Source organism: Pagrus pagrus (genome assembly GCF_965226575.1).
Source record: "Pagrus pagrus genome assembly, chromosome: 20".
NCBI lineage: Eukaryota > Metazoa > Chordata > Actinopteri > Spariformes > Sparidae > Pagrus > Pagrus pagrus.
The window spans coordinates 19,172,241-19,197,155 of NC_140207.1; the positions used below are offsets into that span (position 1 = coordinate 19,172,241).

Below are 24,915 nucleotides of genomic sequence, written 5' to 3' on the forward strand. Positions count from 1 at the left end.
CACAATCAAACACTTTATTGTGAAAAAGGGTACAAAGATACAGCTTGTTCACAGATATCATTGTTAACAATATATAGAGTGATGGTGATGTTGTGACATCACATCTGTATTTGGAGACACTTTTCATCTCGACCTAATGACCTGTCCTCAGGCACTTTAAGTTTTTATATAAAAATAGGCTATTCTCTTCAGTTTTCTACCTTATAATAAGATGCTAAACGTCTTCTGTTCAGTCGGTAAATCCAGTGTGCAGCTTATCAGAATTGACTTACAGATGTTTGTGTTTTCTTAAATAATGAGAAGCGTCAGCCTACCAGCTCTATCTGCCTTTAGTGTGTAGATGAATGCACCTCGGAGCTATAAACCCATTGTTAACCTCTCAAGCAAGACTTAAACATTCTCAGCATGTTGAGGTCGTACTCTTACTAGTACCTCGACAAAAGTAGCCAGTGATGCTTATTACTCGACATCAGAGGGGTTTCTAGCAGCTCAGCTGTGCTTGTGTCAGGTAAGTACAACCAAAGGATTGAAATGACTGGAGGTGGAACCTGATCCGGGTTTGTGGTTACATGCGGTGGATGTTGTTGTGATCCATGAACTGCTTGAGGTTCTGCAGGTTGTCCCACCACTTGAAGAGGAAGGTCTCTGCGATGAGGCTGAACCAGGGTGTGATCTCCAGCTCCTTACGCTTGGCCTTCTCCAACATCTCCTTCAGCTCCTCCTTGCTCACGTAACAGTGGCTTTTGATCTCGTTGGGGTCCGGACTCAACTCCACGTTCTTTGGAGAGACATAAAAAAGACAATAGTATATAAGGCTGATAGACATAATGCAGGGACAAAGACAAGTACAATCCAAATACACACTGAAATAAGTGTTGAGACTCATCACAATATAACTATATTGGATTTTGCAGACGTGCTTTGAATCATATGCACAGAAATATAATCACATCATGGTATTCTATCAGTAGTGGACAGGCTGCTAATTACACTGATAAAGTACCTACTTAGTCAAGTGTCAGCTACCATTGCAGGGTTCCATGGCAACTAATTCAATCAAGCTTTATTCAAGTTTTAATGCAGAATACCTATTTGTAATTCATGTCTTAAAGACAGTGATTTCCCCAGGCTAAAGCGAGTTAAAGATTAGAAAAAGTATCTCTGTAAACGTCAGCCTGCATTATCGGCTGAGATAAATATGCACTGCAACACCAGCTGCCGTGAAGTATGTGGAAATATTTAGGACTAACTGAGTTACTTACACTAGCTGCTGGTTGTAGCTAAAAGTTAAAAGTGTCTTGCATTTTGTGTCTTGTAACTCAGTGTTCTTCTTTTTACGTCCTACGTCACTGTTTTTAAGAGTTATAAACTTTGAACATTGGAGAATTTAGCAGCTAAGGAGTCTGATATTTCTCATAGTGGAGACAAAAAACAGAGCTAAAAGAGAGTGACTATTGGACTTAAACCCTTTTCAGTATTACCTTGTAGTTGTTTTGACCATTTTTTAACCATTTACAACCCCAGACAAAAGAGATACCAATTAACACAGGACACATTTACTCTGTTTGGTGAAATGTGGTAGGTAATGTGGGAGGTTTACTTTAATTACAGACAGTGCGGATTTGCATAGGATTAAGATCACAAACAACCTCTGCAGTAATAACAAATTACTTGAATTCCCCAGGTAATACTAGTCCTGTGTGAACAGGGCTTTAGATTCGTCAGGTGAGCACAAACACTACTCCAAATGGTGATAATGTTGCTCCTTATCAGCTGAATGTGTGAATAAGCAACTGTTCAAGTTCACCATATCAGCTTGAAAAGTGACAATATGTCAGTGTTGTGTTTACAGCTTGTCACAGTCAGTGCAGGTGTAAGCACACAGTTTCCTGAAACATAAATACCTGTCCATCTTTGAAAATCCCAGACAACTAATTAACAACACATACTATTCCGAGGGTTTTTTCGATGGCATACGTCCATGTGTTGAACAAAACAAGTAAGGAGATGTCATTGGGTGGCTGGGTATTTGGTTTTCACAACAACCGATGTTTTGCTTTGTGACTTGAATGTAGTCACAGAAACAGTAGCTGGATAGACATTACATGTATCCTAATGTAACTCAACTCCAAGTCCAACAGACATTACAGTGCTACCTTCTGCATGAAGAGGATGTAGTCGATCTCGTGCTCCCCCCACACACCATCTGACTGGGCTTTGTAATGGATCCTTGTTAGGTACGTCATTTCATCAGGTGTCACCTGAGAAGCAACGGGAAGGAAGAGGAGATCAGACGGAAGGAAAGATTCTCTGCAGTCCTCAATAATCCTCTTACATTAAATGCAGAAGGCAGGACCACAACAAACACACACACACACTCACTCACACAGACACACACACGGTATACCTGTTCCATGGGGATACCCAATTCAGCTTCGAGTCTCCTCTGAGCAGCTCTCCTCACTCCTATTGCATCCTTCTCCTCCAGCTCACTGTCTGTATGTAGAGGATGACTGCAGCACGTGTTTGTGAAACAGCCTGAACACACACACAGACAGTGGTGGTTAAACACATCGCCAAAAAAAAAAAATAGTGTTTCCAATAACAAGTTCCCAGTACCCATTGGGAAATCTTTAAATTGCTGGTTTTGTCTGACCCAAAGACAGACATAACCTGAAAATAGTCAACCTTCAGAAGATTCTATATTTGCTTAATGTAGGACAAAGTAATGGACTATCACAATTATTTTGGTCCACTCTTGCATAGCCTGGCTTTGCATTTCTTTAAGCCAATCACAATCGTATTCAGCTGAGCTAAATCAAGGATGCAGTGACAGTGGCACTGAAAAATATTGTCACTGGCTTAAAATGGCGTCAAATGAATCCCTACAAAAGAAATCGCAACATATGCTAGCTTGTTTACATTTGTACCATTAGCAGGTAAGGGTCAGGATAACTTGTCATTTTCAGCTTGTAGGCTGCTAGTTCAGAGGTTGTTGTCGATATTCCCCATAGTAGCTATGATTTGGGGAATGGGAAAATGCAACCTACCACTGGCTGCCTAATGGCAGGTTTATACCAACAGTCTACATCTGGTGAGTCAGACTAGTCCACTGCTAATCAGTTATTTGACTAATACAGGTGCCCAAACAGGAAAGAGCTCAATCCACAGTATAAACAGTGATATGCAGTGATATATAATCTTTTATTTATTTTTTTGCAAATATCCAGTGCAGGACACAGGTTGACCAGCCCTGGACATTGCCTGTAATGTTATCTTATGACCTCGTCCATGAGATAACATTGGCAAAAAAGTTTGTTACGGTACATGTGACACTAATTGTACCCTAGTGGATCACAAGAGTGGTAGAGAAATAGAAATAGGTTAAGGATTCGTCACCAACCTGGAAAAGTGATTTTGGCGTCTGACCTCTGTTGTAAGAGCAGCTTCTCTTCACTGTTGAAGATGAAGACACTGAAAGCTCTGTGTAGTAAACCTGGGACAACAAAAAACAACAAAAAAAAAGATTTACCACAAGTACAAATCTGAAAATTTAAATGATATCTACTAAAGGCACAACAGTTAAACATGGTAGACTGGTACCTTTGTCGATATTGGAGTTGAGGTGGCAGTTCTTCTTTGTGTCTGCTCCGATCTTGTGGTCGTCCTCGTCGATGAGGATGCACATCTCGGCCAGCAGCTTAACCTGCTGCTCGTCCAGGTGATCTGTGGTTATCTCAGGCATTCTGATCGCAGACTGCAGGTGTCTGGCCTCACTGTGGCACACAGGAGGAGATGCAGGCAGATAACAGTGGATAGTTTAGTGTGGATTCACATTGAAAACAGAAGCTGTGCACTTTTAAAATGACATCCTAAACACAGCAGGTAGCATTTGACGAAAGAATCCTACGTCTTTTTTTTAGTTTTCAAGTTTGTAGAAGATGAAGAGCAAAGTCAACCTGCTGAGGAAGACTGTGAGATGCTGTTAATATTGTGTCTGCCTCCTATCTTAACCTCTGGACTCAAAGCCTACTTACATAAAGAAGGCTAAGTGTGAAGGACCCTGAAGAGGGCTGTCTGTGTTAACTGACCATGTCAATGTACGAATGAAACATTACTACAATCAGAACGAAAATCAGAAAATATTCAGTTCTATATATAATATAACAGTTCTTAGTGCCCATGTCTTCAAATAAGGGGCAGACCGATTATCGGCCCTGGACTACTATCAGGTCCTACAGTCAGCATTTTCCAATTATCGCTATCGGAGTTTTCTGTCAGATTGCAGATAAAATAAACTTATTTAAAAATGTGCTACTTTGGCTCTGATGCAACATCCTCTCACACCGTCCACAACAATGTGTGATTGGAAACACGTAACAATAAATCTACAAAGTAAGTAGTAACTAAATGCATCAAATAAATGTAGTGGAGAGGAAGTATGAAGTGGCAGAAAATGGAACAACTCAAGTAAAGTTCCTAAAAACTTTTACTTAAGAGCAGTACTTGAGTAAAGTAAACTCAACTTCATCACTGGTTGTTTGACACAGAGTTTAATTTTCACTGTAAATGAATATCAGCCTAAAATATCAGTTTTCAGTCTCCTTGATTTATGATCATCAGAATCGGTCCTGAAAAAGCCACATCGGTCGACCCCTACTTCAATTTGCTGTTTTTGTGTGACTAAAAGTACAAAACCCAAAGATATCAAAGTACAATGACAAAAAATACTTTCTGATAAGCTTTCCTAAGTAAATGACAAAACCAATTAACTGTCAAAAGTTATTTTAGAGAACTGCTAATCACTTAATCGTTTCATTGCTTATTTTGAGGTATTCCACTTGATGTCACAGCCTGTTATTGTGGGCTTGTTAGCTACAAAGTTTACAACATTAGCATGTTATATTAATATTGCATTAGCTGCAGCTTCCTTTAGCTGATGTATGCCGAATTAAAGAGAGTATATTCAGACGTTGGGCTGCTATTCTTAAATTGCGTATTTTAACCGACACGCAAAGCCACAGCAAGTGGAACACTTATTCTTGTTGAATTTGACTTGACTACCTTTCAGTAAGAGACAGACTTCACTACCGCTTAGCTATCATTAGCACAGACAACACTCAGCTTAATGGTCAATAGGCTTATCTCTGCCCCTGTCTTTAACCTCAAGCCATGACTTGTAGCTTGCTCAGAAACCCACAGAGCCCTGTCTTACCTGAATATAGTTCTGCAACCGTTAGTAACGGCTGAGCGGTTCTGTCTGTGGAATACAGCAGCTCTGCCAGGTACGTTTGACTTCAGCGCGGACGCTCCCTCGCAGGACACCATCCGGAGCACCGCCCACACAGCCCGCACCATCGCCTGACCAAAACAGGAAGCCAATCACAAGGACTGAAGCTGTGGGTGTTGGTAAGACCCGGACAAGCGTTCATGCAGTCAGGTTCGGAAGATACAGGGGCTGTTGCTAATACCTGGGGACTGAAAGTCTGAAGTGCTTTCAACCCATTAAAGGGGCACTATGTAGTTTAGAAAATGCAAACTCAGAATTTAAATATTTATAATATTGTTGAGGTAATAATACAAACTCAAAAGTATTTATTTTTTCCATAGCTGAATAAACAAGCTGTTCTCAGAGGAAAATAAGGTCCCCAGAGCAGTGTTTGAAGCTTGAAAGATGGCAGGATCTGCCAAATACAAAGTATAACAGTATGAAATTGTGTTGTCCTTTACGATCAGCTTGTTTATTCAGTCATGAAAAAGAAGAGCATTTGTGTATTTAGTTTGTTTAGGCTTAAAGAAAACAGTCAATGAAGTTCGAATCAAAAGATTAAAATTTCTTTCCCAAAACTACATAGTGCACCTTTGAACCCTTAAACATATGCTTTACTGTACACTTTAGATAATTATTATGACGGCCATCTTGAAATTGCTTGATCTGTTCCGCAAACACTCAAAAACTCAAAGGTATTCAATTTAAATCTGTGTAAAAAAAAAAAGAAAAAAGAAAAAAATGCATATGGGACTAGCAAGTCATACAAATTAAACTTCTGTTTGATAAATGAGTTAACCAGTTAATGAATCATCCAGATTGTGGTTAATTGATGAATTAACTTCCTAATTGTTGAAGCACTGGATTAATGTCTAACAAAGTAACCCATCTCGTTTGGCATTAAATGTTTTATTGCTTTGCAAGCAACCATTGATTTCCATTAGTTAACAAGTTAACGCAAGAGCGTGTGTGGTTATCAGCAAAGTGTACTTAATGTATAAAAAGTAAGTATTCAATGCAGTAAAATGGCTCCTGGGAGTGATCTACTATTGTACATATTAATATATTATTAGCTATCACTGATGCATTAAAATGAAAGCATCTAGTGATAATGATAGCTCTTGTAGTCCGGTTCCAGTGGCTCCATGACGTGTTTTCCACTTAACACCGACTGTCAACACGCCATCAGACCACTGCACAGAACAGCCCGCACCACCCAGGCCTGACAACTGGATATATAAGTATGCATTGTCTGCTACATATACAACCTTCAGGGAAATGGATAAAACATTCAGTTACTTACAAAATAATCTGCAGTTTCAAGAAGATAAACGACGTATTTTGAGTTTGTTTACGACGATATTTTAGAGCTGAACGCTGTGGCCGAACAACCTAGCATTTACTCCCTCCCTCTGAGGTCACGCTTTTTCATTGGCTGTGTTAGTATGGCTGTGCTAGCCCATTGGCTTAGAAAGTGCAAACACAAACCACGTGACGCGGAAGTCGGTGTACCAATAAAATGCGTGATGTGTCAAAAAAATTGGATTGAAATTGTGATACCTGTGAAATATTAACGTGTCATTACTGTACCACCGGCAAAGTCGTACGCCGACAGCATGTGGAGAGAAATACATTGACGTGTCCACATTATTTTATATCAGCTGCTGTGTTTTGTTAGTTGCCGCAATGAAGGTGATAAGCTATGTGGCAGCTAGCTTGCACTAGCGTGTAACGTTAGCTGATTTCTAGACCTCCCAGCCAAGTATGAATCCGTTGAGGCAGTGACAGCGGTGAGTGACCTTCCTGTGTCGCATAACTCAGAATAATTTCGGTGATGGGGCCACAAGTCATTAAAGTAACGGCGAATATTAATCATGCAAGCGAAATTTGGCACGTTAGGTTGCTATTGGTAGATATTGGGGCATAATTAAATTCACGTGTGTTGTGCTCACGCATGTCGTACATCCACTATCGGCGTTAAGCCTGTAGTTAACTGTATGACGCCGGATGATATTGTTATGCAAGCTGCCCCTGACGTTAATTACTGAGCTACGCCATCAAAATAAGTGTCGTCCCCATAGCAAAGGAAGACCTGGAAGCTGAACTGAACATAAAACATATTGTGAATTTAATGTCTGAACGCCTCGTGGCACACGCAGGTTTATTACAGCAGGTGAATTCTGTCAGCCTTCACAGACTAAATTTACATGACACACAGTTTAGCATGAACTGTTTTATATTCCACAGAATGTCTAATTTTGTGGGTTTATTAGCTTTTATTCCCACAATTTAACTTGAATTAACTGTGTAATTATGTTGTTTTAGAGCAGCAGACTGCACCAACAAGCATTCACAAATATGAACAGGCCTATATCTATATTTATTAGTTTGTCTCTCTACCTTTCAACTTGAGCAGTTAGTGCAATGGCTGTGAACCTGAGCTCCACCTCACTTCCTTCCTACTTTTTTTTTTTTTTTTTACCTGCAGGCAGGTGGTGATAGCAGACCAACCTAATTCAACCACCGGCTAACTAGCGAGCAAAGCCAGCCAGCCTGGCCTTTGTTTACCTGATTCTCAGGTAATAGGTGAACAGGGGGGGCAGGGCCATCCAAGAGGTAGGAGGGATGCCTGTGGAGGGTGGAAGCAGCAGCGGCTCTGCCTCGGCTGCCCGTCACCCCAAGCAGAAGCGTAAGGCTCACAGTTTATCTATCAGGCGCACCAACAGCACAGAGGAGAGGCCGCCAGGCATCCAAAGAGGAGACATGCTGGAGGGACAGGTGAGGGAGACACACATCCATGCTTTTGTTCATCTCTCTCGCTCTCTCACAGTCACACACACACTCTGACAGGTGCAGACAAACATGGTAAACATTCAGCTCAAAAGATGTAATAACATATTTATTAGGCATGACCCACAGAGTTTTTTGTGGATTTTCTCAAATAATACACACAACAAAGTTATTTTTTCTTAATAATTATTTGGTTGTCTCTCTGTTGTGGTGTGAGGCTCTCACTCATGAGAGCACAGTACCAGCCGGTTGAGCAGCATTGCTTTTATTTTCCACCTGCTGTTGCAACATCTTCAGCTCCATGCCAAAATGTGTTTCTAAAACGAGGTTTTATCCCACAGGGAAAATGTGTTGTTTGCGTAGCTACAGGATCTTACTTTGGATGAAACTTCAACGTGTTAGTGTTGAGTAGACTTGACTTGACATTCACAAAACCTTTTATGAAGTGCCTGGTTTGGATGTGCACATTGGTTACTGATTCAGTTTTGTTAGAACAAAGGAAGCTACTGTGATCACAGCCATCGAGTTAGTGATTAACTTTGTCTAAACAGGTTATTTAAATTGGAGCTACGATTGATTTATCTCTTCCAGAAATGGGAAGACCATAAGCCTTTTACACGAGCAGGCATTTCCTGATGCAAACCAGCAGCAAACTGCTGAGCTTCTTCACTGCTGAAATAAAAATAAAAGCTTTATTACTGTTGTATCAAGAACAGCCGGTTTGGTAACATTTGGGAGTTGGCTGTTTAATGTCTTTATTGATCTCTTATCTCTCAGATGTGTGTGATGATGTGTTTTAGTTTGTATAATCATGTGTTTCTGTCGTGGGAGATTGAAAGACGAAACTGTGTCTGGGCCTTTCTCATGATCCAGATATCCGATTCAGTCTGAAATAAAATTATGCTGTGTTATGTCAGTATTCCCCAGACTTAGTTTTGGCCATGGCAGTCCTTTAGCATTTACTTTCTCTGCTTGATAATGTCCTTGAATTATCAACCACTAAAACTAGAGCTCAGCTTGCACTTGTCTGTTGTCTCATCAAGTTTTAATATAGGCCGCTTGTCCAGGTCTGATTAGTCTTTTCAGCAGCCCTTTTTGTCTATTGCCAAGACATGCTGGCTCTGTTCATGTACCTAGTCTACCCCCCACAGCACTGCACACACAGGCAGCTTTATAAAGCCATACATAACACACAGAATGCATTTTCTTCTACACTTTCAATGCTGTCATTATTAGCCCGAGTGCACTGCTGGTTTTAGTGCCACAACTAAGCAGCTTTGAATTCATAAGGGCTGCCTGTTGTTTGCTAATTTAAAATGTGTGTTGACATGCGGTGCTGACAGAACGGTCAGGCGGTTAACGTCACTGTGGCGAACTATTGGTTTTGAACGGGCGCCAGGCGCGGGGAAGGAGTGACAGACAGTCAAGTGTTTGGTTTCCTCGTCTTTCAGATGTCTAGAGAAATGAGCAGCAGCTCTTGAGGCGGGCTGTCAAATGCAGCCCTTCGAACACATTGTTTTCACAGTGCCTTTTTAACTTCTCTGTGCGTACTAGTCAGATGTAGACTGGTGGTCGATTCAACATGGAGGTAAGACAGTCGGTTGAAATTAGTTTGACTGGTTGGACTGTTGTGTAGTCGGTCAGTTGTTTGTAGTTTGTTGTTATGTAGCCCAAAATGTAGCATAGAGTAGAGTTTTCATACAATTGGTGGCTTATTTAATCAGGCAAACATACAGGCTGTGTTTGACGTGAGATAAGAGAGTTGCTTTTCATTTGTTTAAGTGGTGTGTGTGTATTTTATGAGTCATCCAAATGTCTCTGTGGTATAAGATACTTGTTTATCACTGTAAATTGTATTTGTGCCTATAAGCAGCATTTTATTGCTTTGATGTTTAAATTTTTGAAACACATTTGACCAATTTAATTTAGTTAACATTGAGATTTTTAAGGAACCACTTACTGTATCTATCACTTTATAATTAAAAGAGATGTTTGCAAGGATCGGGAGTGAATACATTTTGTCACTCTTGCTTCCCACAGCAGCTTCATTTCTTATTATCAGGTTTATTTAATTCAAGCGTTTTTCTTCGCTTGTCTGTGTGTCCAGGACTCCAAGCTGCCTATGTCCTTACGGAGCAATCTCCTCGACCTCTTCGGCCAGATTGAACGGGAGTTTGAAAATCTCTACATTGAAAACATCGAATGTGAGTCATGTATTTAGATTTTATGGGCACATACCTGACTGTATTGATCTTCAGGTGTTGATTGACTAACCAGTGTTTGCTTGTCACCGTGCTAACATTACAGTACGCCGGGAAATTGACTCTCTGAATGAGCGTCTGACAGGAGAGGGACAAACTATTGAAGGAGGAGACCCCACCAAGGGAGCTCTGAAAACAAAAGGTGCAGTATTTCCTTCATAATCTGTTGGAAGTTTCAGTACAGTTAACAGACACACCACTGTAAGTGGCATAGATTCAACTCTTGAGCCTGGTAAACAAAGATTTCAATCAATACATTGTTAAAAGCTGATAGTTATTTAAAACGTCCCCTAAAAGTGTGTCCTGTATATGATTCACATTATAAACAGATACCTTACCATATATTTTCATGATCCATCAATTCCAAAAAAATGTACTCTATATATAAAAAAAGAAAACTCTTCAGGAGCTGGCCTGCGCTCACATTTTGCAGTGAGCTGATTAAAATAAATGGCATTTCCAACTCCACCATATTTGATTTGAACTTAGTTTCAAGAGATCTTTGGCAAGAGATGTGAGACATGAAGTGGTAAGATGCTCTTTTTAACAGCATTTTACAGATGTCAAGACATTTGTCCTCTGTTTATATTGGACTGAGATCTAGAGCCAGAGCCAGATTGCATTAGAGCGGTGTTTCCTCAAGTTAGCTCAGGAAAGCAGGGCTTATTTTAAGTAGGACCACAACAAACAATTACTTTCATCCTTGATTCAACGCTTAAATACAATGGAAAATGTTAAGAATGCTCATCGCCATTTCCCCAGAGCTCAAAGTGACGTCTTTAGATTGCTTCTTTTGTCCAACCAACAGTCCACAACCCAAAAACTCTTCATTTACTGTCATTAATAAGAAAGAAAAGCAGCAAATCCTCCGATTGAAGACGCTGGAACCAGCAACTGTTTGAATTATTTGCCTGAAACAATCGATAGTTGTCAACTAATTTGCTTTCAATCAATTAATTGATTAATTGACTAATCATTGAGGCTGTAATTGTGAAAAGCCTGTCTTGAATGAGCCCAACAGGATTAAACTGTTTCATAAAGCCGAAGCAGAACTGATGAGATCAGACAAATTCAAGCCAGGGTTAAGAACTGCTCGTTCACGACTTTAAAAACCTCAGACATCAATACTTTAAAACTGACACAGAAAGACAAAACGTAGCCATAGAGCCACACGTAATGAACATATGATGAGAATAGACTAAACAGAAACCATTTAAACAACCGCATTTAACAAAACAAAACCTCTTGCAGAATGATCTAGGTAAGCAGACTTCATGTGCCAACAGCTAGCTCACTTTTAATGCCATTGTATTTAAAATCACATATATTGACAGGAATAATGTACAGAAAAAATATGACTTCACATTTAAGTACACAATTTTAGTAGTCTTTTTTGAATTGTGATACATCTACTACAAACTACAAACCTACATACCTGACAGTGGCCGTGCTGGTCTAGAGCACCTAACCTTTTTGACAACATGGACCAGACCGGCCTTGTGATATGTAATAAAAAGGTTGCCATTTCCAGGAAGATAAATAACACAACACAATACAGTACAAATATGGCAATCGCATCAGCCAGCCCTCTGGGTTTTCACGTCCTGGTACTGAACGACCCAAAGCTTTGTATTGTTTTTGTTGTTTTTGTTATTGTTGAAGTGTGCGCAATTGCGGTGACACTTGATAAGGCCATTAGTGCAGCAGTGAAACCAGTCAATGAGTTTGTCACTCAGTGGAGAATTTCATACAGTGTACTTTGTCTCTCCATCACACAGCCAGCCACAGCACCAGTCAACTGTCACAGAAGCTGAAGACAACCTACAAAGCCTCTACCAGCAAGGTATGTGGCTCCAGATATGTTCGCCTGTTCTATGTTGGGATTATGGTAACAGGCTATCAAAAGCCCCTTTGTTGCTGAGTGAGCTTTTTTCTCTTCCTCTGAGGTCATGATATGTAAAGACTGAGTAAACAAAATGAATTGTGACCTAAAATCATTCCTGTTAAATTCTTATGTTTAGATTTTTAGACTTACAGGGGTTAAGGAAACTTGATTTTGAGCATTTATCACAAAATGATATTTCCTTTGACTTGTTCCTTTTTAATCTCTTGGCGATGTAGCGGTTGTACACTTTCCACGGCAAAATAGGTGGACCTCGCAACTTCAGTGTGGCCACATGGGAGTTGTGGGGAGGAGATTCATGGGTAACTTCCTGAATGCTCTGTTTGTCACTAAGCATTGTGGGGGCAGCTGTGGGCTGAGTCTGTTTTTAACTGCAGTCTGACCTTGACTCCTCATCTCTTCTCTGCTCTGCACCCGGTTGCAAGTCACATGGGTAAACGGCTGCAATTGTTTAAGAAACAAACAAACAAAGGAAAAAAAAATTACAGAGTTTCTTAAATAGATTAAGTTCTAGGAGGCCATTATGTATTACACTAAATCTTCTACCAATGAAGCAGAACCTGAAAAACTTTGGCAACCACTTGAGTCCCTCTCCATCAGCTGTGTCAAAATGATATGTCGGTGTCAATTGTCAAAATCTCAAAACAAATAACTGATGTGGAATCATAAAAGTCAAACTGTTTGTCCCACATCACCAGTTTGTCAGGAGTCAGAATCGCTAGTTTAGACGGACTGGCCTCGGATAAGCAACCTTTATTTCCTCTTTGAGCATCTCTTAAAAGAATAGTTTAGCATTTTGGGAAACATGTTTATTTGCTTAGTTATTGATACAACTTTGATGTTGAAGCTTATTTAACTAGTCGCTCAGCTTATCTTAGTTTAGCATAAAGACTGGAATCAGTGGTAAGCAGCTACCCAGCTTATTTCCATGTAGCTTTGTTTCCATGTAGCTTTGCGTTTTAAAAATGTTAACTTTTGTGGCGGATTTTGGACAGAACGTATGCACTGTGTGCCACAGGAAGTTAACATAAGAATGAATTGGCTGGTTGATGAATGTGATATAGTTCTGTTTATACATTTTCTGACAGCATATTTAGCTAACATTAGGAGCATGCTAACTGTATAACCTACAGAGTGCTTGCATAGTGGTTTAATGACATATTTCACAAAACTAGCTACACACCTGGCAGGCCAACCTCCTAACGAATTATTAATCCATACAAAAACTGAAGTGTGCCAGACTGTTTCCTCTTCAGAACCAACCACTTGAAGTCTCTGCTGCTTGCCTGCAACTACTCCCTGGCAAGAAATAGTCTAGAATACAGTATAACTTCCACAAAACAACAAATCTTTTTTGTAATTGTACAGATCAAACAAACAAGATTTAACATGTACATTTCCAGTATTTATGCTAAGCTAACCAGCTACTGGCTTTCCCAAAATGTGGAATGTGGGATTACGTTTGTTTATGTGAGTGAAAATTAGAGCGTGAAAAATGATTTGGGTTCACCGTTGTGAATGACTCTAGAGTTCCAAGTGCATCTTAAACTGGCAATGGCCAAGTTTTCTGCTTCAACTAATCATTATAAAGTTAATGCTGAATACACAATGTTTGTTTACTTTGGTTCCCTATAAACCTCGCATCAGTTAACCTGTAAAAGAAAGGTTAACTGATGATCCATACAATAATACCAATAGGAAACGCCAGGAGGGAAAAGTTGTCTGTTGCCACTTTAAGTTTCAAAATTCTTCAGTTGTGATTTACTAAGTCTAATATATCTTTCAAATATGCGTTGTCATGGCAACTTCTCATCTCCGTTCTCGTATTTTCACATTTTCCCTAAAAGTTTCCTTTTGACAGAGCATGTCTTTAAAGAAAAGAAACAATCTGAAAGCAGCCAAAGTCTGAGCCAGATGAAGAGTGGGACACAAAATCCTCTTCTGAATTGAATGTTAAAAAAGAGGATACACAGGATCAAGGGAGGACTTCTTAGATTAACCTCCTGACAGAACTAGCTGCTATATAATATACAGCTAACCTACCAGCTGGCTAAGAATCATGACCAAGACTAATTGTATTAAGACTGACGGGACTCTGGAAACTAATCATCTGCACTAACTTCATTCTCAGATTACCTTGACTGGAATGGGCTATTCTTCTTGATGCTCACAGCTCATTGTGTTTCAGTGACATGAAACAAATAAGTTAATATTGTACTGTTGAATGTAAACACAGCGGACAGAATGCGAACATACATTAACACAGTCTGACACAAGGGAACCAGATGCTTTGCTGCTGCGTCTAATTACTACCAATGATCTAAGCTCGTTGCTCTGGTCAGCCGTCTGCCTGCAGCAGCATGTTCAATACAGGTTGTGACCACTCTGACAATTGAAACTATGATTCATCCTTTAATTTGATCATCTGGACGCCTGCAGTGACTAAAGGCCACATGTAACCAGACCTGTAGATATTTTTAGAGGTGCACCACTTGTGTCAGTGCACGGTGACAATCCATTTTTGCTACAGCGATACTTGAATTGGCATATAGACAGTCTTCATATTAAGGCTCAGTGACACACATTTGGTTTAATTTTAAACCACAAACCTTTTGGCAGTTTGAGAACCACCCTCTATACACACACACACACACACCTGCACACAAGCTACCATTCAAGGGGCCCACATCACAGCTTTCAGGTATGAAAAGTGCCTTGAATCTGCATTCTGTCTAATGGCCAGCAGGGGGCGATTCTACTGGTTGCAAAAAAAAGTCCAAATGTATGTAAGTTAATGAGAAAATGACCCTACTTCTTTCTTGATTTATTGCCTCAGTAAACACTTTTCTAATGAGTTTATCGAGTCAATTGCTTGTTCCAATTCTTCTTCAGTAAGTTATGGTGCCTGTTATAGTCAAATAGACGATAAAGCCATGTTTGGTTAGCTTGTGATAGACAAGTGGCTATCACAGCGTGTCCTTGAGTTCTCAGTCAGATCCAAAAACCAAGATGGTGTCAACCTTCATGCCAAGACTGAGGCAATAAAATCGTAGTCCACAAATCAGTGGCTGTCGTAGGGCTGCCACTAACGACTAGTCGACTAGTCGTTATAGTAGTCGATGACTAGTCGACTATCAAAGTAGTCAGATTATGAATTGCACAAAAAACAATGGCTCTTATTTAGTTGGGGAAAATGAGATGTCTCACTCTGAGCTATTTCAATTGGCTATGGTGAAACATTGTTTAGCGTGGCATTGCATGCCGTGGGATACACACACGATGACGTCACTAACGACTAGTCGACGACTAAATTAGTCATTGACTAATTTAGTAGTCGACTATTTGTCGACTAGTCGACTAGTCGTTGCACCCCTATATTTCATTAAAGGTTTAATGAACTATCATCTTAATTGTCTTCATTTTTTGTAAGTAACACTTCAAGCTGAAAGCTAATGATTGTTATATAAGAGCAGCTGCATGCTGGTGCGATAAACTGTATGTTATACATTCAATTTACGTATGATCCGATTAGTCGACTAATCGAAAAAAATAGTCGGTGATTAGTCCACTATCAAAATAATCGTTTGTGGCAGCCCTAGACTCGTCACAGTGGGTTTACACTTTAATGACACAAGTAGAGTTGAATAAGAAGAACCTCTAGAAACAACCATAATAGTATCAAAATATTAAAACATCATGCTAAGGCTATCAACTGATTGTTTTGTATGTTTTGAAATATGTTTAACATTTTCATTCATCTAGTGTGAATAAGGACAAAAAATCCCCCAAATGTCACAATGAAATACACATGAATCATCCGTCCATGCATTTTTTGCATTTATCTCATTTTGAACAAACATATGAATATGTGATGGCTTTTTCCTGCTGTCAAAACAGAGAGGAAAAGTTCAGGTAGTCTAGAAGAGAAATTAATAATAAGTTGATTGTGTCAAAATGTTGCATTTATAATGAGGTGTGCCAATTAACAGTGTGCACAAATAATTAATATGCAGCTATGATTGACATTCATTATTCTCTGGTAAACCATCTCTCTGTTTGTTTTAAACGCAGACTGGAAACATAATTGTTCCAGAAATGTTTCTTTTATCTCCTACATAATTAAAACAGAAAGCAAAATGATTCTACTGATCTATAAAAATATCTCTTTAGCTTTGTATTATTTCTCACTTATTAATTTTAACCTAATATCTCTGTCAGGATCCTGCAGGAACAATAACTCTTATTTTTCCAGAGAGCTGTAAGGCTGTCAGCAGGTTTTGATCTGATCCTCTGAAGTTAAGTTAGCCGCGCAGTCAAAAGTGAGCCAGTTTCGTGATTCCAAAAAGTCAGACAGTTAATCCCAAAGAAGGCTCACAGACTAATTTCACCCCCTGTGCCTCATCTGTTCATTTATTATCAGAGACCAATAAAAAACGTGATGCGTGTAAAAAGAAAAAGCTAATTTTGTCTCTTAGTCTATAAATGCAGTTGATGCAGTTGTTTCTGTCATTGTGTCATATAAGGCAATGTAAAGTAATCAGCATGCCCGTCAGTTACTTTAATCACTTGGCCTTTAATTTAAGGAAAACTATGTTCGATTCAGCACCAAGAGGAGTGCTCAACCCTCTCTGCATGACTTGTTTCTCCATCACACCCTCCTCTCCTCCCTGCTCAGATTGTGTCCAGTTTTAAAGCCACCACAGGGTCCCGGGCTTTGTGCCAGCTGCTCAAGGAGTACGTGGGCCACCGGGACGGCATATGGGACCTCAGCGTCACCCGGACTCAGCCAGTGGTCCTGGGCACAGCCTCCGCAGGTACATCAAGTCACTTCACTAATTAATTAATTATGTCATTCAGTGCAGCATTGTTCCATACACAGCCTACATGCTGCACGGTGGTTTTCAGTAAGAAGGATTAGTCCATGCTAAAGGTGCTGCATACAATATTTATATCATTATATCACTGTCAAAGTAATTGGTGCAATTAGCAAAAAACGTAAGCACAGTTCATATGATTGATGGCAATTAAATATTGTCAAATTAATTCTCAAAGAGGACCAAACTTTAATGGCTTTACAGTGTTATTAAACATGATTTCCATCATCTGCCATTTCAAGAAACTTCAATAAGCTGCTCACTTGCGTTGCTTACATCCTGTTCTACACAAACTCACCATTAAGGGGTCCAGAAATTTCAGACTAAATCTAACCAGATAGCCCACTGTTTAAATACAGTACATTACAATATTAAATAATTTCCTGATTACTACAGATAATGTGCACGGCTTCATGCTGTCAACCCCTGCTGTCCCCTCACAGATCACTCGGCTCTGCTGTGGAGTATAGAGACTGGGAAATGTCTGCTGAGGTATGCGGGCCATGCAGGATCAGGTAATACTTCATTATAAACTTAAATATCTTTATTCTTCTACAACCATGCAGACATTTCAGAGTGCATGATGAGATAAGTCCGTACAGCATTCATACTTTGGACACCAAGGTTAAAAATTGGCTGGCTGATTTATGTCTAAAACATATGCTGTAGGTTATTGGGAGATTAAACAGTTTGTCTTGCCGACTTGGCTCATAGGAAAATTAGATGTAACATTATTTCATTATTGATCTCTCATCCACAGTCAATTCCATCAAGTTCCACCCCACAGAGCAGATGGCCCTCACAGGTATGTATTTGAATGTTTATTTTGTTGAAATCTAATTTAAAGGGGAATTCCAGTATTTTTAAACCTGGGCTCTACACACTAAATGTTTTAGTGTGTAGATAAATCATACTTACCAAAAGTTTTGGAATCGATCCAGCAGAACGCATCAACAAAATCCATTGGGGCGACTCCCGACCGCCAAAGTTAACGTCAAAGTTAAGTGCTTGTTTTTGCCACAGACAATCTGAGATTGTTATCCGAAGTGCCTGAAAACATTCTTAAACAATTTCTAAAGGGCGAGACGGAGTTGAGTTTTGTAACCAGAAACACAAGTCTCATTCAAGGAGACATCTCGCTCTGAAATTTCACCAGAGCTGAGTTGTTGCAGGAAGACAACAGTGGAAAGAGTTGGAGAGAGCAGTTTGGACTTTACCTAGAAGAACAGCAAGCAATGATTTATTTCCAAACTCATGACTGAATATATAACTGATTTTGACAATCTAGATGAAATGTAACAAATCACCTTCTGAGACTTTTCCTTGAACGAGACTTTTGCATCTGGTTACTTACTCTTTAACAAAAAGTCTAATTCTGTCCGAACCGTTTCTGTAATGTTGTCAGACACAATAACAATCTCAGCCTGTCAGTGGCAAATACACTTTTCGTGGACGCAACTTTGACAGTTGTAGCTGCCCCAAAGGATTTTGTTGCAGCCATCGCAGCTGTGTTGCGGCTGCCAGCTGAGGTGATCTACTGGAGCTTTTGGTAAGTATGAATCAATTACACACCAAAACATCTAAATATTGGGCCCAGGTTTAAAAATACCTGAATTCCCCTTTAAATTCAATATTAGTTATTTTCATGACTATGAGCAAGTAGATATGAATGTGCTGTGTTTGCTGATGTGTACTTATGTTTCCACAGCCTCTGGGGACCAGACAGCACACATCTGGCGCTACATGGTGCAGCTTCCTGCCCCTCAGCCACCACCAGATGTCAGTGTGAGTAGCTTTGTACTGGTTTCTCGAGTTTCTGCTTGAATATCTTGGAATATCATGTCTGTACATTGGCTGAACTATTGTGCGCGCCTGTCTGTGTCCCCACAGGCTCCATGTGATGACGACCAGGACTCGTCAGACAGAGAAGAAGGGGAGGTGGATGGCGAAGGCCCGTGCGAGGTACCCACTGTCCGGGTCCCCACGGCAACCCTGAAGAGCCACCAAGGTGTAGTGATTGCAGCTGACTGGTTGGTTGGGGGTCGTCAAGTGGTGACAGCTTCCTGGGACCGTGCTGCCAACCTGTATGAGGTGGAGACGTCTGAACTGGTTCATGCACTCACTGGTGTGTAAACTGGCCGACACGTTATGGTATATTACAGTATGGTGTCTGTTGTCTTCATCTTCTGGCATATATTTTTTATTTTCAGGTTTTTCATATTATAAATATTTGAGTATTTATGTGTTGTTCATATTTTGCATTGATTTGTCATTATATTCTTCTACTGTCATGTTGCACAGCAGGCATACATTTTGTGTTTTCATGCGTTTATCATGTCATTCAATCAGATATGTTGTAGTATGTTGTAGTATGTTGCAGTAGTTTCTAATTATAAATTACTCTTAAATCAACACCTAGACAAAGCAGGTCGGCCCATTGTTTCATCTCATCCAATCATTTGAAATGAATGTGGCTCACAGCTACCTCTTTTTAGAAGAGGTGAACAAAGAACCCAGTCTACACTACAGGAGGTAACGAGAGAAATTTAGTTGTCATTTTGTACCTCTTCAGACACTTGCTGCATCATTACTTTCATTAACAGAAATTTGCTTTCTCTCTGAGGGTCAGGTGAGAAGATCAATACCACTCTCATGTATGATCGCTCAGTATAAAGATACAGCCAGCAGCTAGATTAGCTAGTTAGCTTAGATTGACACAAAGCCTAGAAAGAGGGGAAAACAGCTAGCCTGGCTCTATCCAAAACCTGCCTACCAGCTTCTCTAAAGCTCACCTATTATGATTTTATACAGATTAAGCATCCAGATCTTAGAGTGGTGTCAATATTCTCATCAAAATTTTCGCAGGAAAGAAATTAAGTGTAGTTTCCAAAATGTCGACCTATTCCTTTAAATGACAAACCTGTGGAACATAACCTGCTGTTTATTTGGTTACACAGAATTAAGTGTTCATTAAGTGTTCACAAGAGCACGTAAGTTCTGACTTACATGCTCTTGTTATTTCTTCTTACTGTAGCTATTTTGTGTCTTTAAAGGTCCAATATTACGCATCTTTCAGGCTCATACTTTTTTGTAAAAAAATGCCTTACCCTCAGTGCGATGACTCTATAATTGTGACATCACAACCTTACCCGAAGGCTCATTTAAAGGCACGGTTTCTGAATGCGGACTGTGTGCATTTCTCCATGGATTAAACATTTGGATACTTTCTCAGCATTTATGTTGCACCCAAACCTGCTTTATAATCCAAAAAAACAATACAATATGGGGCCTTTAATGACATATAAACCTATTGGGTTCAGTGTGTTTACTATTGTGTGTCTGTATGCAGGACATGACCAGGAGCTGACCCACTGCTGCACACACCCCACCCAGCGCCTGGTGGTCACTTCATCCAGAGACACCACCTTTAGACTGTGGGACTTCAGAGACCCGTCCATCCACTCTGTCAACGTCTTTCAGGGACACACTGAGTAAGTCTTTCCAACACCCACACACTGTTCAGCCCTCGGTTAGCCATCAGTCATAGATACTTAAAAGTTTTCACAGCACAAGTAGTGGCTATTTGCTGTAGTCTTTATTTTGCCCAGAGGGTGGTGCTGTAACATCTCTGTAGTCTGTGAATCAATCCAGCACTTTCTTTTTTTCCCTTTTTCCTTTTACAGTGCCACATTAATTTACAGACCCTTTTGCTCTAAGCCAAATCCTCCACTTGCCTCTCATTCATTACTGAGCACTTCTCCTCACTTCGACGGTTTGCTTCTCTTTCTCCCCTCTCCTCCTCTCCCTACCTCTCTCTCTCCCTCGCTCTCCTGTTCATTTATCTGTCCGTTTCTGCGTTAATCCCCCACTCTGTGTAATTTGGCACTTCGCTCGCTGTTAACACTCAATTGCAGACGCTCATTTCAAAACGATGACTGTCAGGCTTGTCTGTGGCTTTCAATGGCAGCCCTTTTTAAAAGGCGTAAGAAGAGTGTGTGTGTGTGTTTATGTGCATGTCTACATGTGTGTGCTGGCTGGCTGGTACTCTCTGGCAGCTTTTGATTGCAAGTGGGGGGATTACATAGAGCTCATTATGTACGACCCCAACATGTATAATTCCTGCAGATCCCACTCTAATTCTCTCCCATAGACAATTGCTGTAATGAGATTAAGCACCAGTGTTCCACAGTTAACGACAGCCCTCCTCTTTTCCTTCCCTCCATTCTTCTTTCCTTCCCAAAAGGCCATCGATAGTCTTTAGAGTGAAAACTTACTCGTCCCTCAGTGGTGCATTAAAAGCGGCAACCAACACAGACTGCCTCCTATTCTTACAGATAAAACAGATTACAGATAAAATAAAAACTGTGAGGATAAAGGCTGAAAAAACTTTTACTGTCTCGCTGCAGTGTTCGTGAGTAAGAGTAGTGCTGCCTCTTGTCACATTAAGTTTTTGTGAGAGTGAGCTGGTAATAATGAGTAACCAAACTTGAACTGGCTTGTTGTTTATTAGCGGCTTGTACATCTGAGGCTGCAACTAACAATTATATTTATTATTGATTAATCTGATTGTCCTTTTATCACAGTATATAACACAGTCCCACATGATGTCTTTGAATGTCTTTGAGTCTACCCTCCCAAGAATATTTAGTTTGCTATGATGAAAGAAAAGGAAATGCAGTACATTTTCACAGATTTGGGAACTTAGAACTACTGAACGTTTGGTATTGTTTACTTAAAATTAAACCTTTACCGTTAAGCGGTTATACAATAAATGGAGCTAGCTTTTGTCTTAATCGTCTCAGTGGTTAATTGAATAATCATCTATTTCAATGGCAGTGATTCTGCCATAAACATACTGTTTTACAGTAAAACAGCCCTACAGATGCTGCTCAGCGTCATTATGTATCTGATTGAATTCCTCAAAAGTGTGTATTTGTTTGGAGGCCTATCGTAAAAGGTCGCTTGAAATATATACAGTTTACCCATCCCCATGCTTTTTCCGCTTTCCAGTTTGTAAGCAATTTTTGTTTTAACCCGACCCTCCAACAATAGCAGATTGCCATTTCTCCAGCTAATTTTCCAGAATCTCCAGTGTGGTGTAATGGCGTGGCATAAATGGCATAATCTCCACATCCCTCCTGTGGAACCAGCAAAGAAGAGGGGAGTGTGAATGGTTTAATAGGCAGAAGAGGTTGAGAGCTGGAGGGGAGGCAGCCTCTCGTTTCCACCGTCTTCACTGGCAATTACAGCTAACGCTTCCTGACAGTGAACCGCGGCAGCTAAAAGTGCAGCATACACCCTCGATCCCACCGCCCCGCCATAATTGCAGAGTAATGACAACTGCACGTGAGCTAACAAAAAGGCAGAGAGCAAACAAGAAGTGACAGCGGACTTGCTCGACAAAACGAATGCCATGTAACGTTTGTCTCTCCTGCCATCGACGGCTTTCGGAGACATTTGATTGCAGTTGATAGAAATGCTCGTGTGTGTGTGTGTGTGTGTGTGTGACAGTGAGTGTGAGTGTGTTGGGGGGTGTCTCTATGCAGATTTGACATCCTGTCTCTGGAGGAATACACCAGCACTTAGCAGGTTCTCAGCGACTGTCAGTTTTGCTGCAGCATGACAAAATAACAAAGTGCTCTCAAACCTCTTACTCGTCTGCACCTGAATTGTTTCATTTACATTTTCCCTTTTAGGCATTTGGCTTACGCTGTCATCCACTAACAATGAGTACATTGTAGTTGTCCTTGAGATTTTCATAAATTCATACATCAATCAGTTCACACTCATTAGGTAGGAGGATAAGAATCAAAACCACAGTGGCAGAATGAGTAGTTTAGTTTACTTAGCTGATTTATGTATTATAGAAATGTTCTGGTAGGTAGATCAAAAACTAGACAGGAAATGTGGCTTTGAGACATTAAAGGTGCAATATGTAAGAATTAGCCGCCTGTCAAATTCATGCTTCAATAGGGAGCAGCATATAACCAGAGTAACTGCTAACCGCTGCCAACCAATACTACTGTCAGCTAGTCAGCTCAGTTTGCCATGCAGCTAGCAGTCCTATTAGCTGACTCTGAATTTTACTATTTGAGTATCGTCTCTTGATGTACAAAGTTGTTTTACGAGACAAGATGGGTCAGGGGTAGCTGGTAAGCATGCTAACTTCAGAAGATATCTTTGGAACACAATACTGAGACGTCTTTAACACAATGTCAGCATTGTTGTTTCTACACACTCTGTTGGTTATTTTAGTTCATTTTGAACGTTATAAGCTTGAATGCACCTTTTAAAGACAAAAACAACAATCCTACTCTGGTGCCTGCAGACTCTTTTTGTTTTGCATTGTCATTAGACCCATTTTTGGATATTTGGACAGTACTTTCTGATGTAATATCCAGCAGGATACAGTTTCTTATATCTTTCTCATATTCTTACATGTCCTACATTTCATGTCACATTTAACTTTCATAACATTAAAGAACAACTGTCTTAATACGGAGCATTTATTTAATTAGGAACAATTGTACAAATACATTCTCCTGTCTGGCCACATCATTTCATCCACCTCACATTTGTTTTTTGCTCTTGCAATCCACAAACAATAAGAAATTAGACATCATCGCTGAGCTAACTAAAGATAGCAGTATTCATTAATTTGATTACTGTGTGAAAGCAGCCTGAAATTCATACACTGCTGTGAGGCAATGAGCTGTGGATGTGAGAGTGATTATTCTCACTCGAAGAGTGTAAAACCGACTTTAAGTGCTTTCGTCTCAGCAAAGACAGGGCGATTTGAAGAAATAATTGCACAAAATTTGTATAGTCATTTTCATAAAAGTTTTGTTTTCATTGAGGTGGCTGAAGCTGTAGTTGTGACTGACGGACAGTAAGACTCACACTCTAGTATGACCTCAGTGTTAGCTGTTAGTCAGAAAAGTTTGGGGAGGAAAACATACAGAGGTATCTTGTCTCCTCCTGAGTGCCTCATCTCTTATGGTTTCTGTAATCTTAAACTCACTAAGGTTCTTCAGCTTCAGCTCACTTTAACTTCTCTGACTGCAGAGATGTCCCATCCCCTCTTCCTTCCAAACTCCCCAAGTCTCCGATTCGCTGCAAGTCTTGACCTTGGCTGTCAGACACACTGCAGAGATGCCATTAAGTACCACTGAATACTCCCCTCCCTCCTCACCACCCATTCTAAAAACCCTTTAACCTTAATCAACCTTTTAATCAATTACCTTGTCTGATTACACTCCCCACACACCTCCCACCTAGCAAAACTCCTATCTTTGCCTCCCTCTGTCTCTCTTTACCTCTTGTATTCCCAGGTGGGCTGTACCCTGCAATGTCAGAAGGTGCCTGTAACGATACAGCAGTTTCCTTGAGCCTCGGCCTCTCTAATAGGACAAAGTTTAGTCCCCTAATTAGCCCTTAATGCCGTGTCAATTTGAATTAAGGGGGAAGCCAGTTTTAGAAAGAAAATCTAGATGTGGACTCTAGACTGTGTGTGTGTGTGTGTGTGTGTGTGTGTGTGTGTGTGTGTGTGTGTGTGTGTGGACACTACTCTACGCGATTCTTAATCAAGAATCAGCTTCTTCTTTTTTTTTCAAACTTCCCCACTTGAATGAACAGGAAGAAAAGGGAGAAGGAAAAAAACCCTCAGAGGAGAGACTGACATACAGTAATAGATTGGAAATATTAAAGGTCTATTAAATGAATGGCTAGGCCTGACCTCAGTGCTATCATGTGGAGCAGCGCATCACGGCTGGTTGGATAAAAGGTGCGGGAGGAGGGGGATGCTGTATGCATATAAAG

General features: G+C 40.2%; 2 protein-coding genes across 4 annotated transcripts in view; one reads left to right on the forward strand and one right to left on the reverse strand.

Moving 5' to 3' along the window:
• On the reverse strand, positions 1-6,699 carry idi1 (isopentenyl-diphosphate delta isomerase 1). The gene is made up of 7 exons (XM_084341318.1): positions 6,573-6,699; positions 5,216-5,361; positions 3,604-3,776; positions 3,404-3,496; positions 2,408-2,538; positions 2,157-2,261; positions 1-778 (listed from the first exon to the last, which is right to left on the reverse strand). Exons 2-7 carry the CDS (start codon positions 5,356-5,358, stop codon positions 566-568), a joined length of 858 nt encoding a protein of 285 aa, XP_084197444.1. The 5' UTR covers positions 5,359-5,361; positions 6,573-6,699; the 3' UTR covers positions 1-565.
• Positions 5,338-24,915, forward strand: part of LOC311249914 (WD repeat-containing protein 37-like) — a 25,368-nt gene continuing 5,790 nt past the window's right edge. Inside the window, exons 1-11 of one of the 3 annotated variants that reach the window (XM_084341317.1) lie at positions 5,338-5,409; positions 7,758-8,047; positions 10,167-10,263; positions 10,367-10,462; positions 12,099-12,163; positions 16,899-17,037; positions 17,541-17,612; positions 17,858-17,902; positions 18,806-18,882; positions 18,988-19,222; positions 20,447-20,588. In XM_084341317.1, coding sequence (XP_084197443.1) covers positions 7,895-8,047; positions 10,167-10,263; positions 10,367-10,462; positions 12,099-12,163; positions 16,899-17,037; positions 17,541-17,612; positions 17,858-17,902; positions 18,806-18,882; positions 18,988-19,222; positions 20,447-20,588 — 1,121 coding nt within the window. In that variant the 5' untranslated portion in view covers positions 5,338-5,409; positions 7,758-7,894. Of the gene's footprint in view, positions 5,410-6,419; positions 6,511-6,779; positions 7,060-7,757; positions 8,048-10,166; positions 10,264-10,366; positions 10,463-12,098; positions 12,164-16,898; positions 17,038-17,540; positions 17,613-17,857; positions 17,903-18,805; positions 18,883-18,987; positions 19,223-20,446; positions 20,589-24,915 lie in introns of those variants that run through there. The other 2 variants (XM_084341315.1, XM_084341316.1) reach the window with 2 other exon arrangements.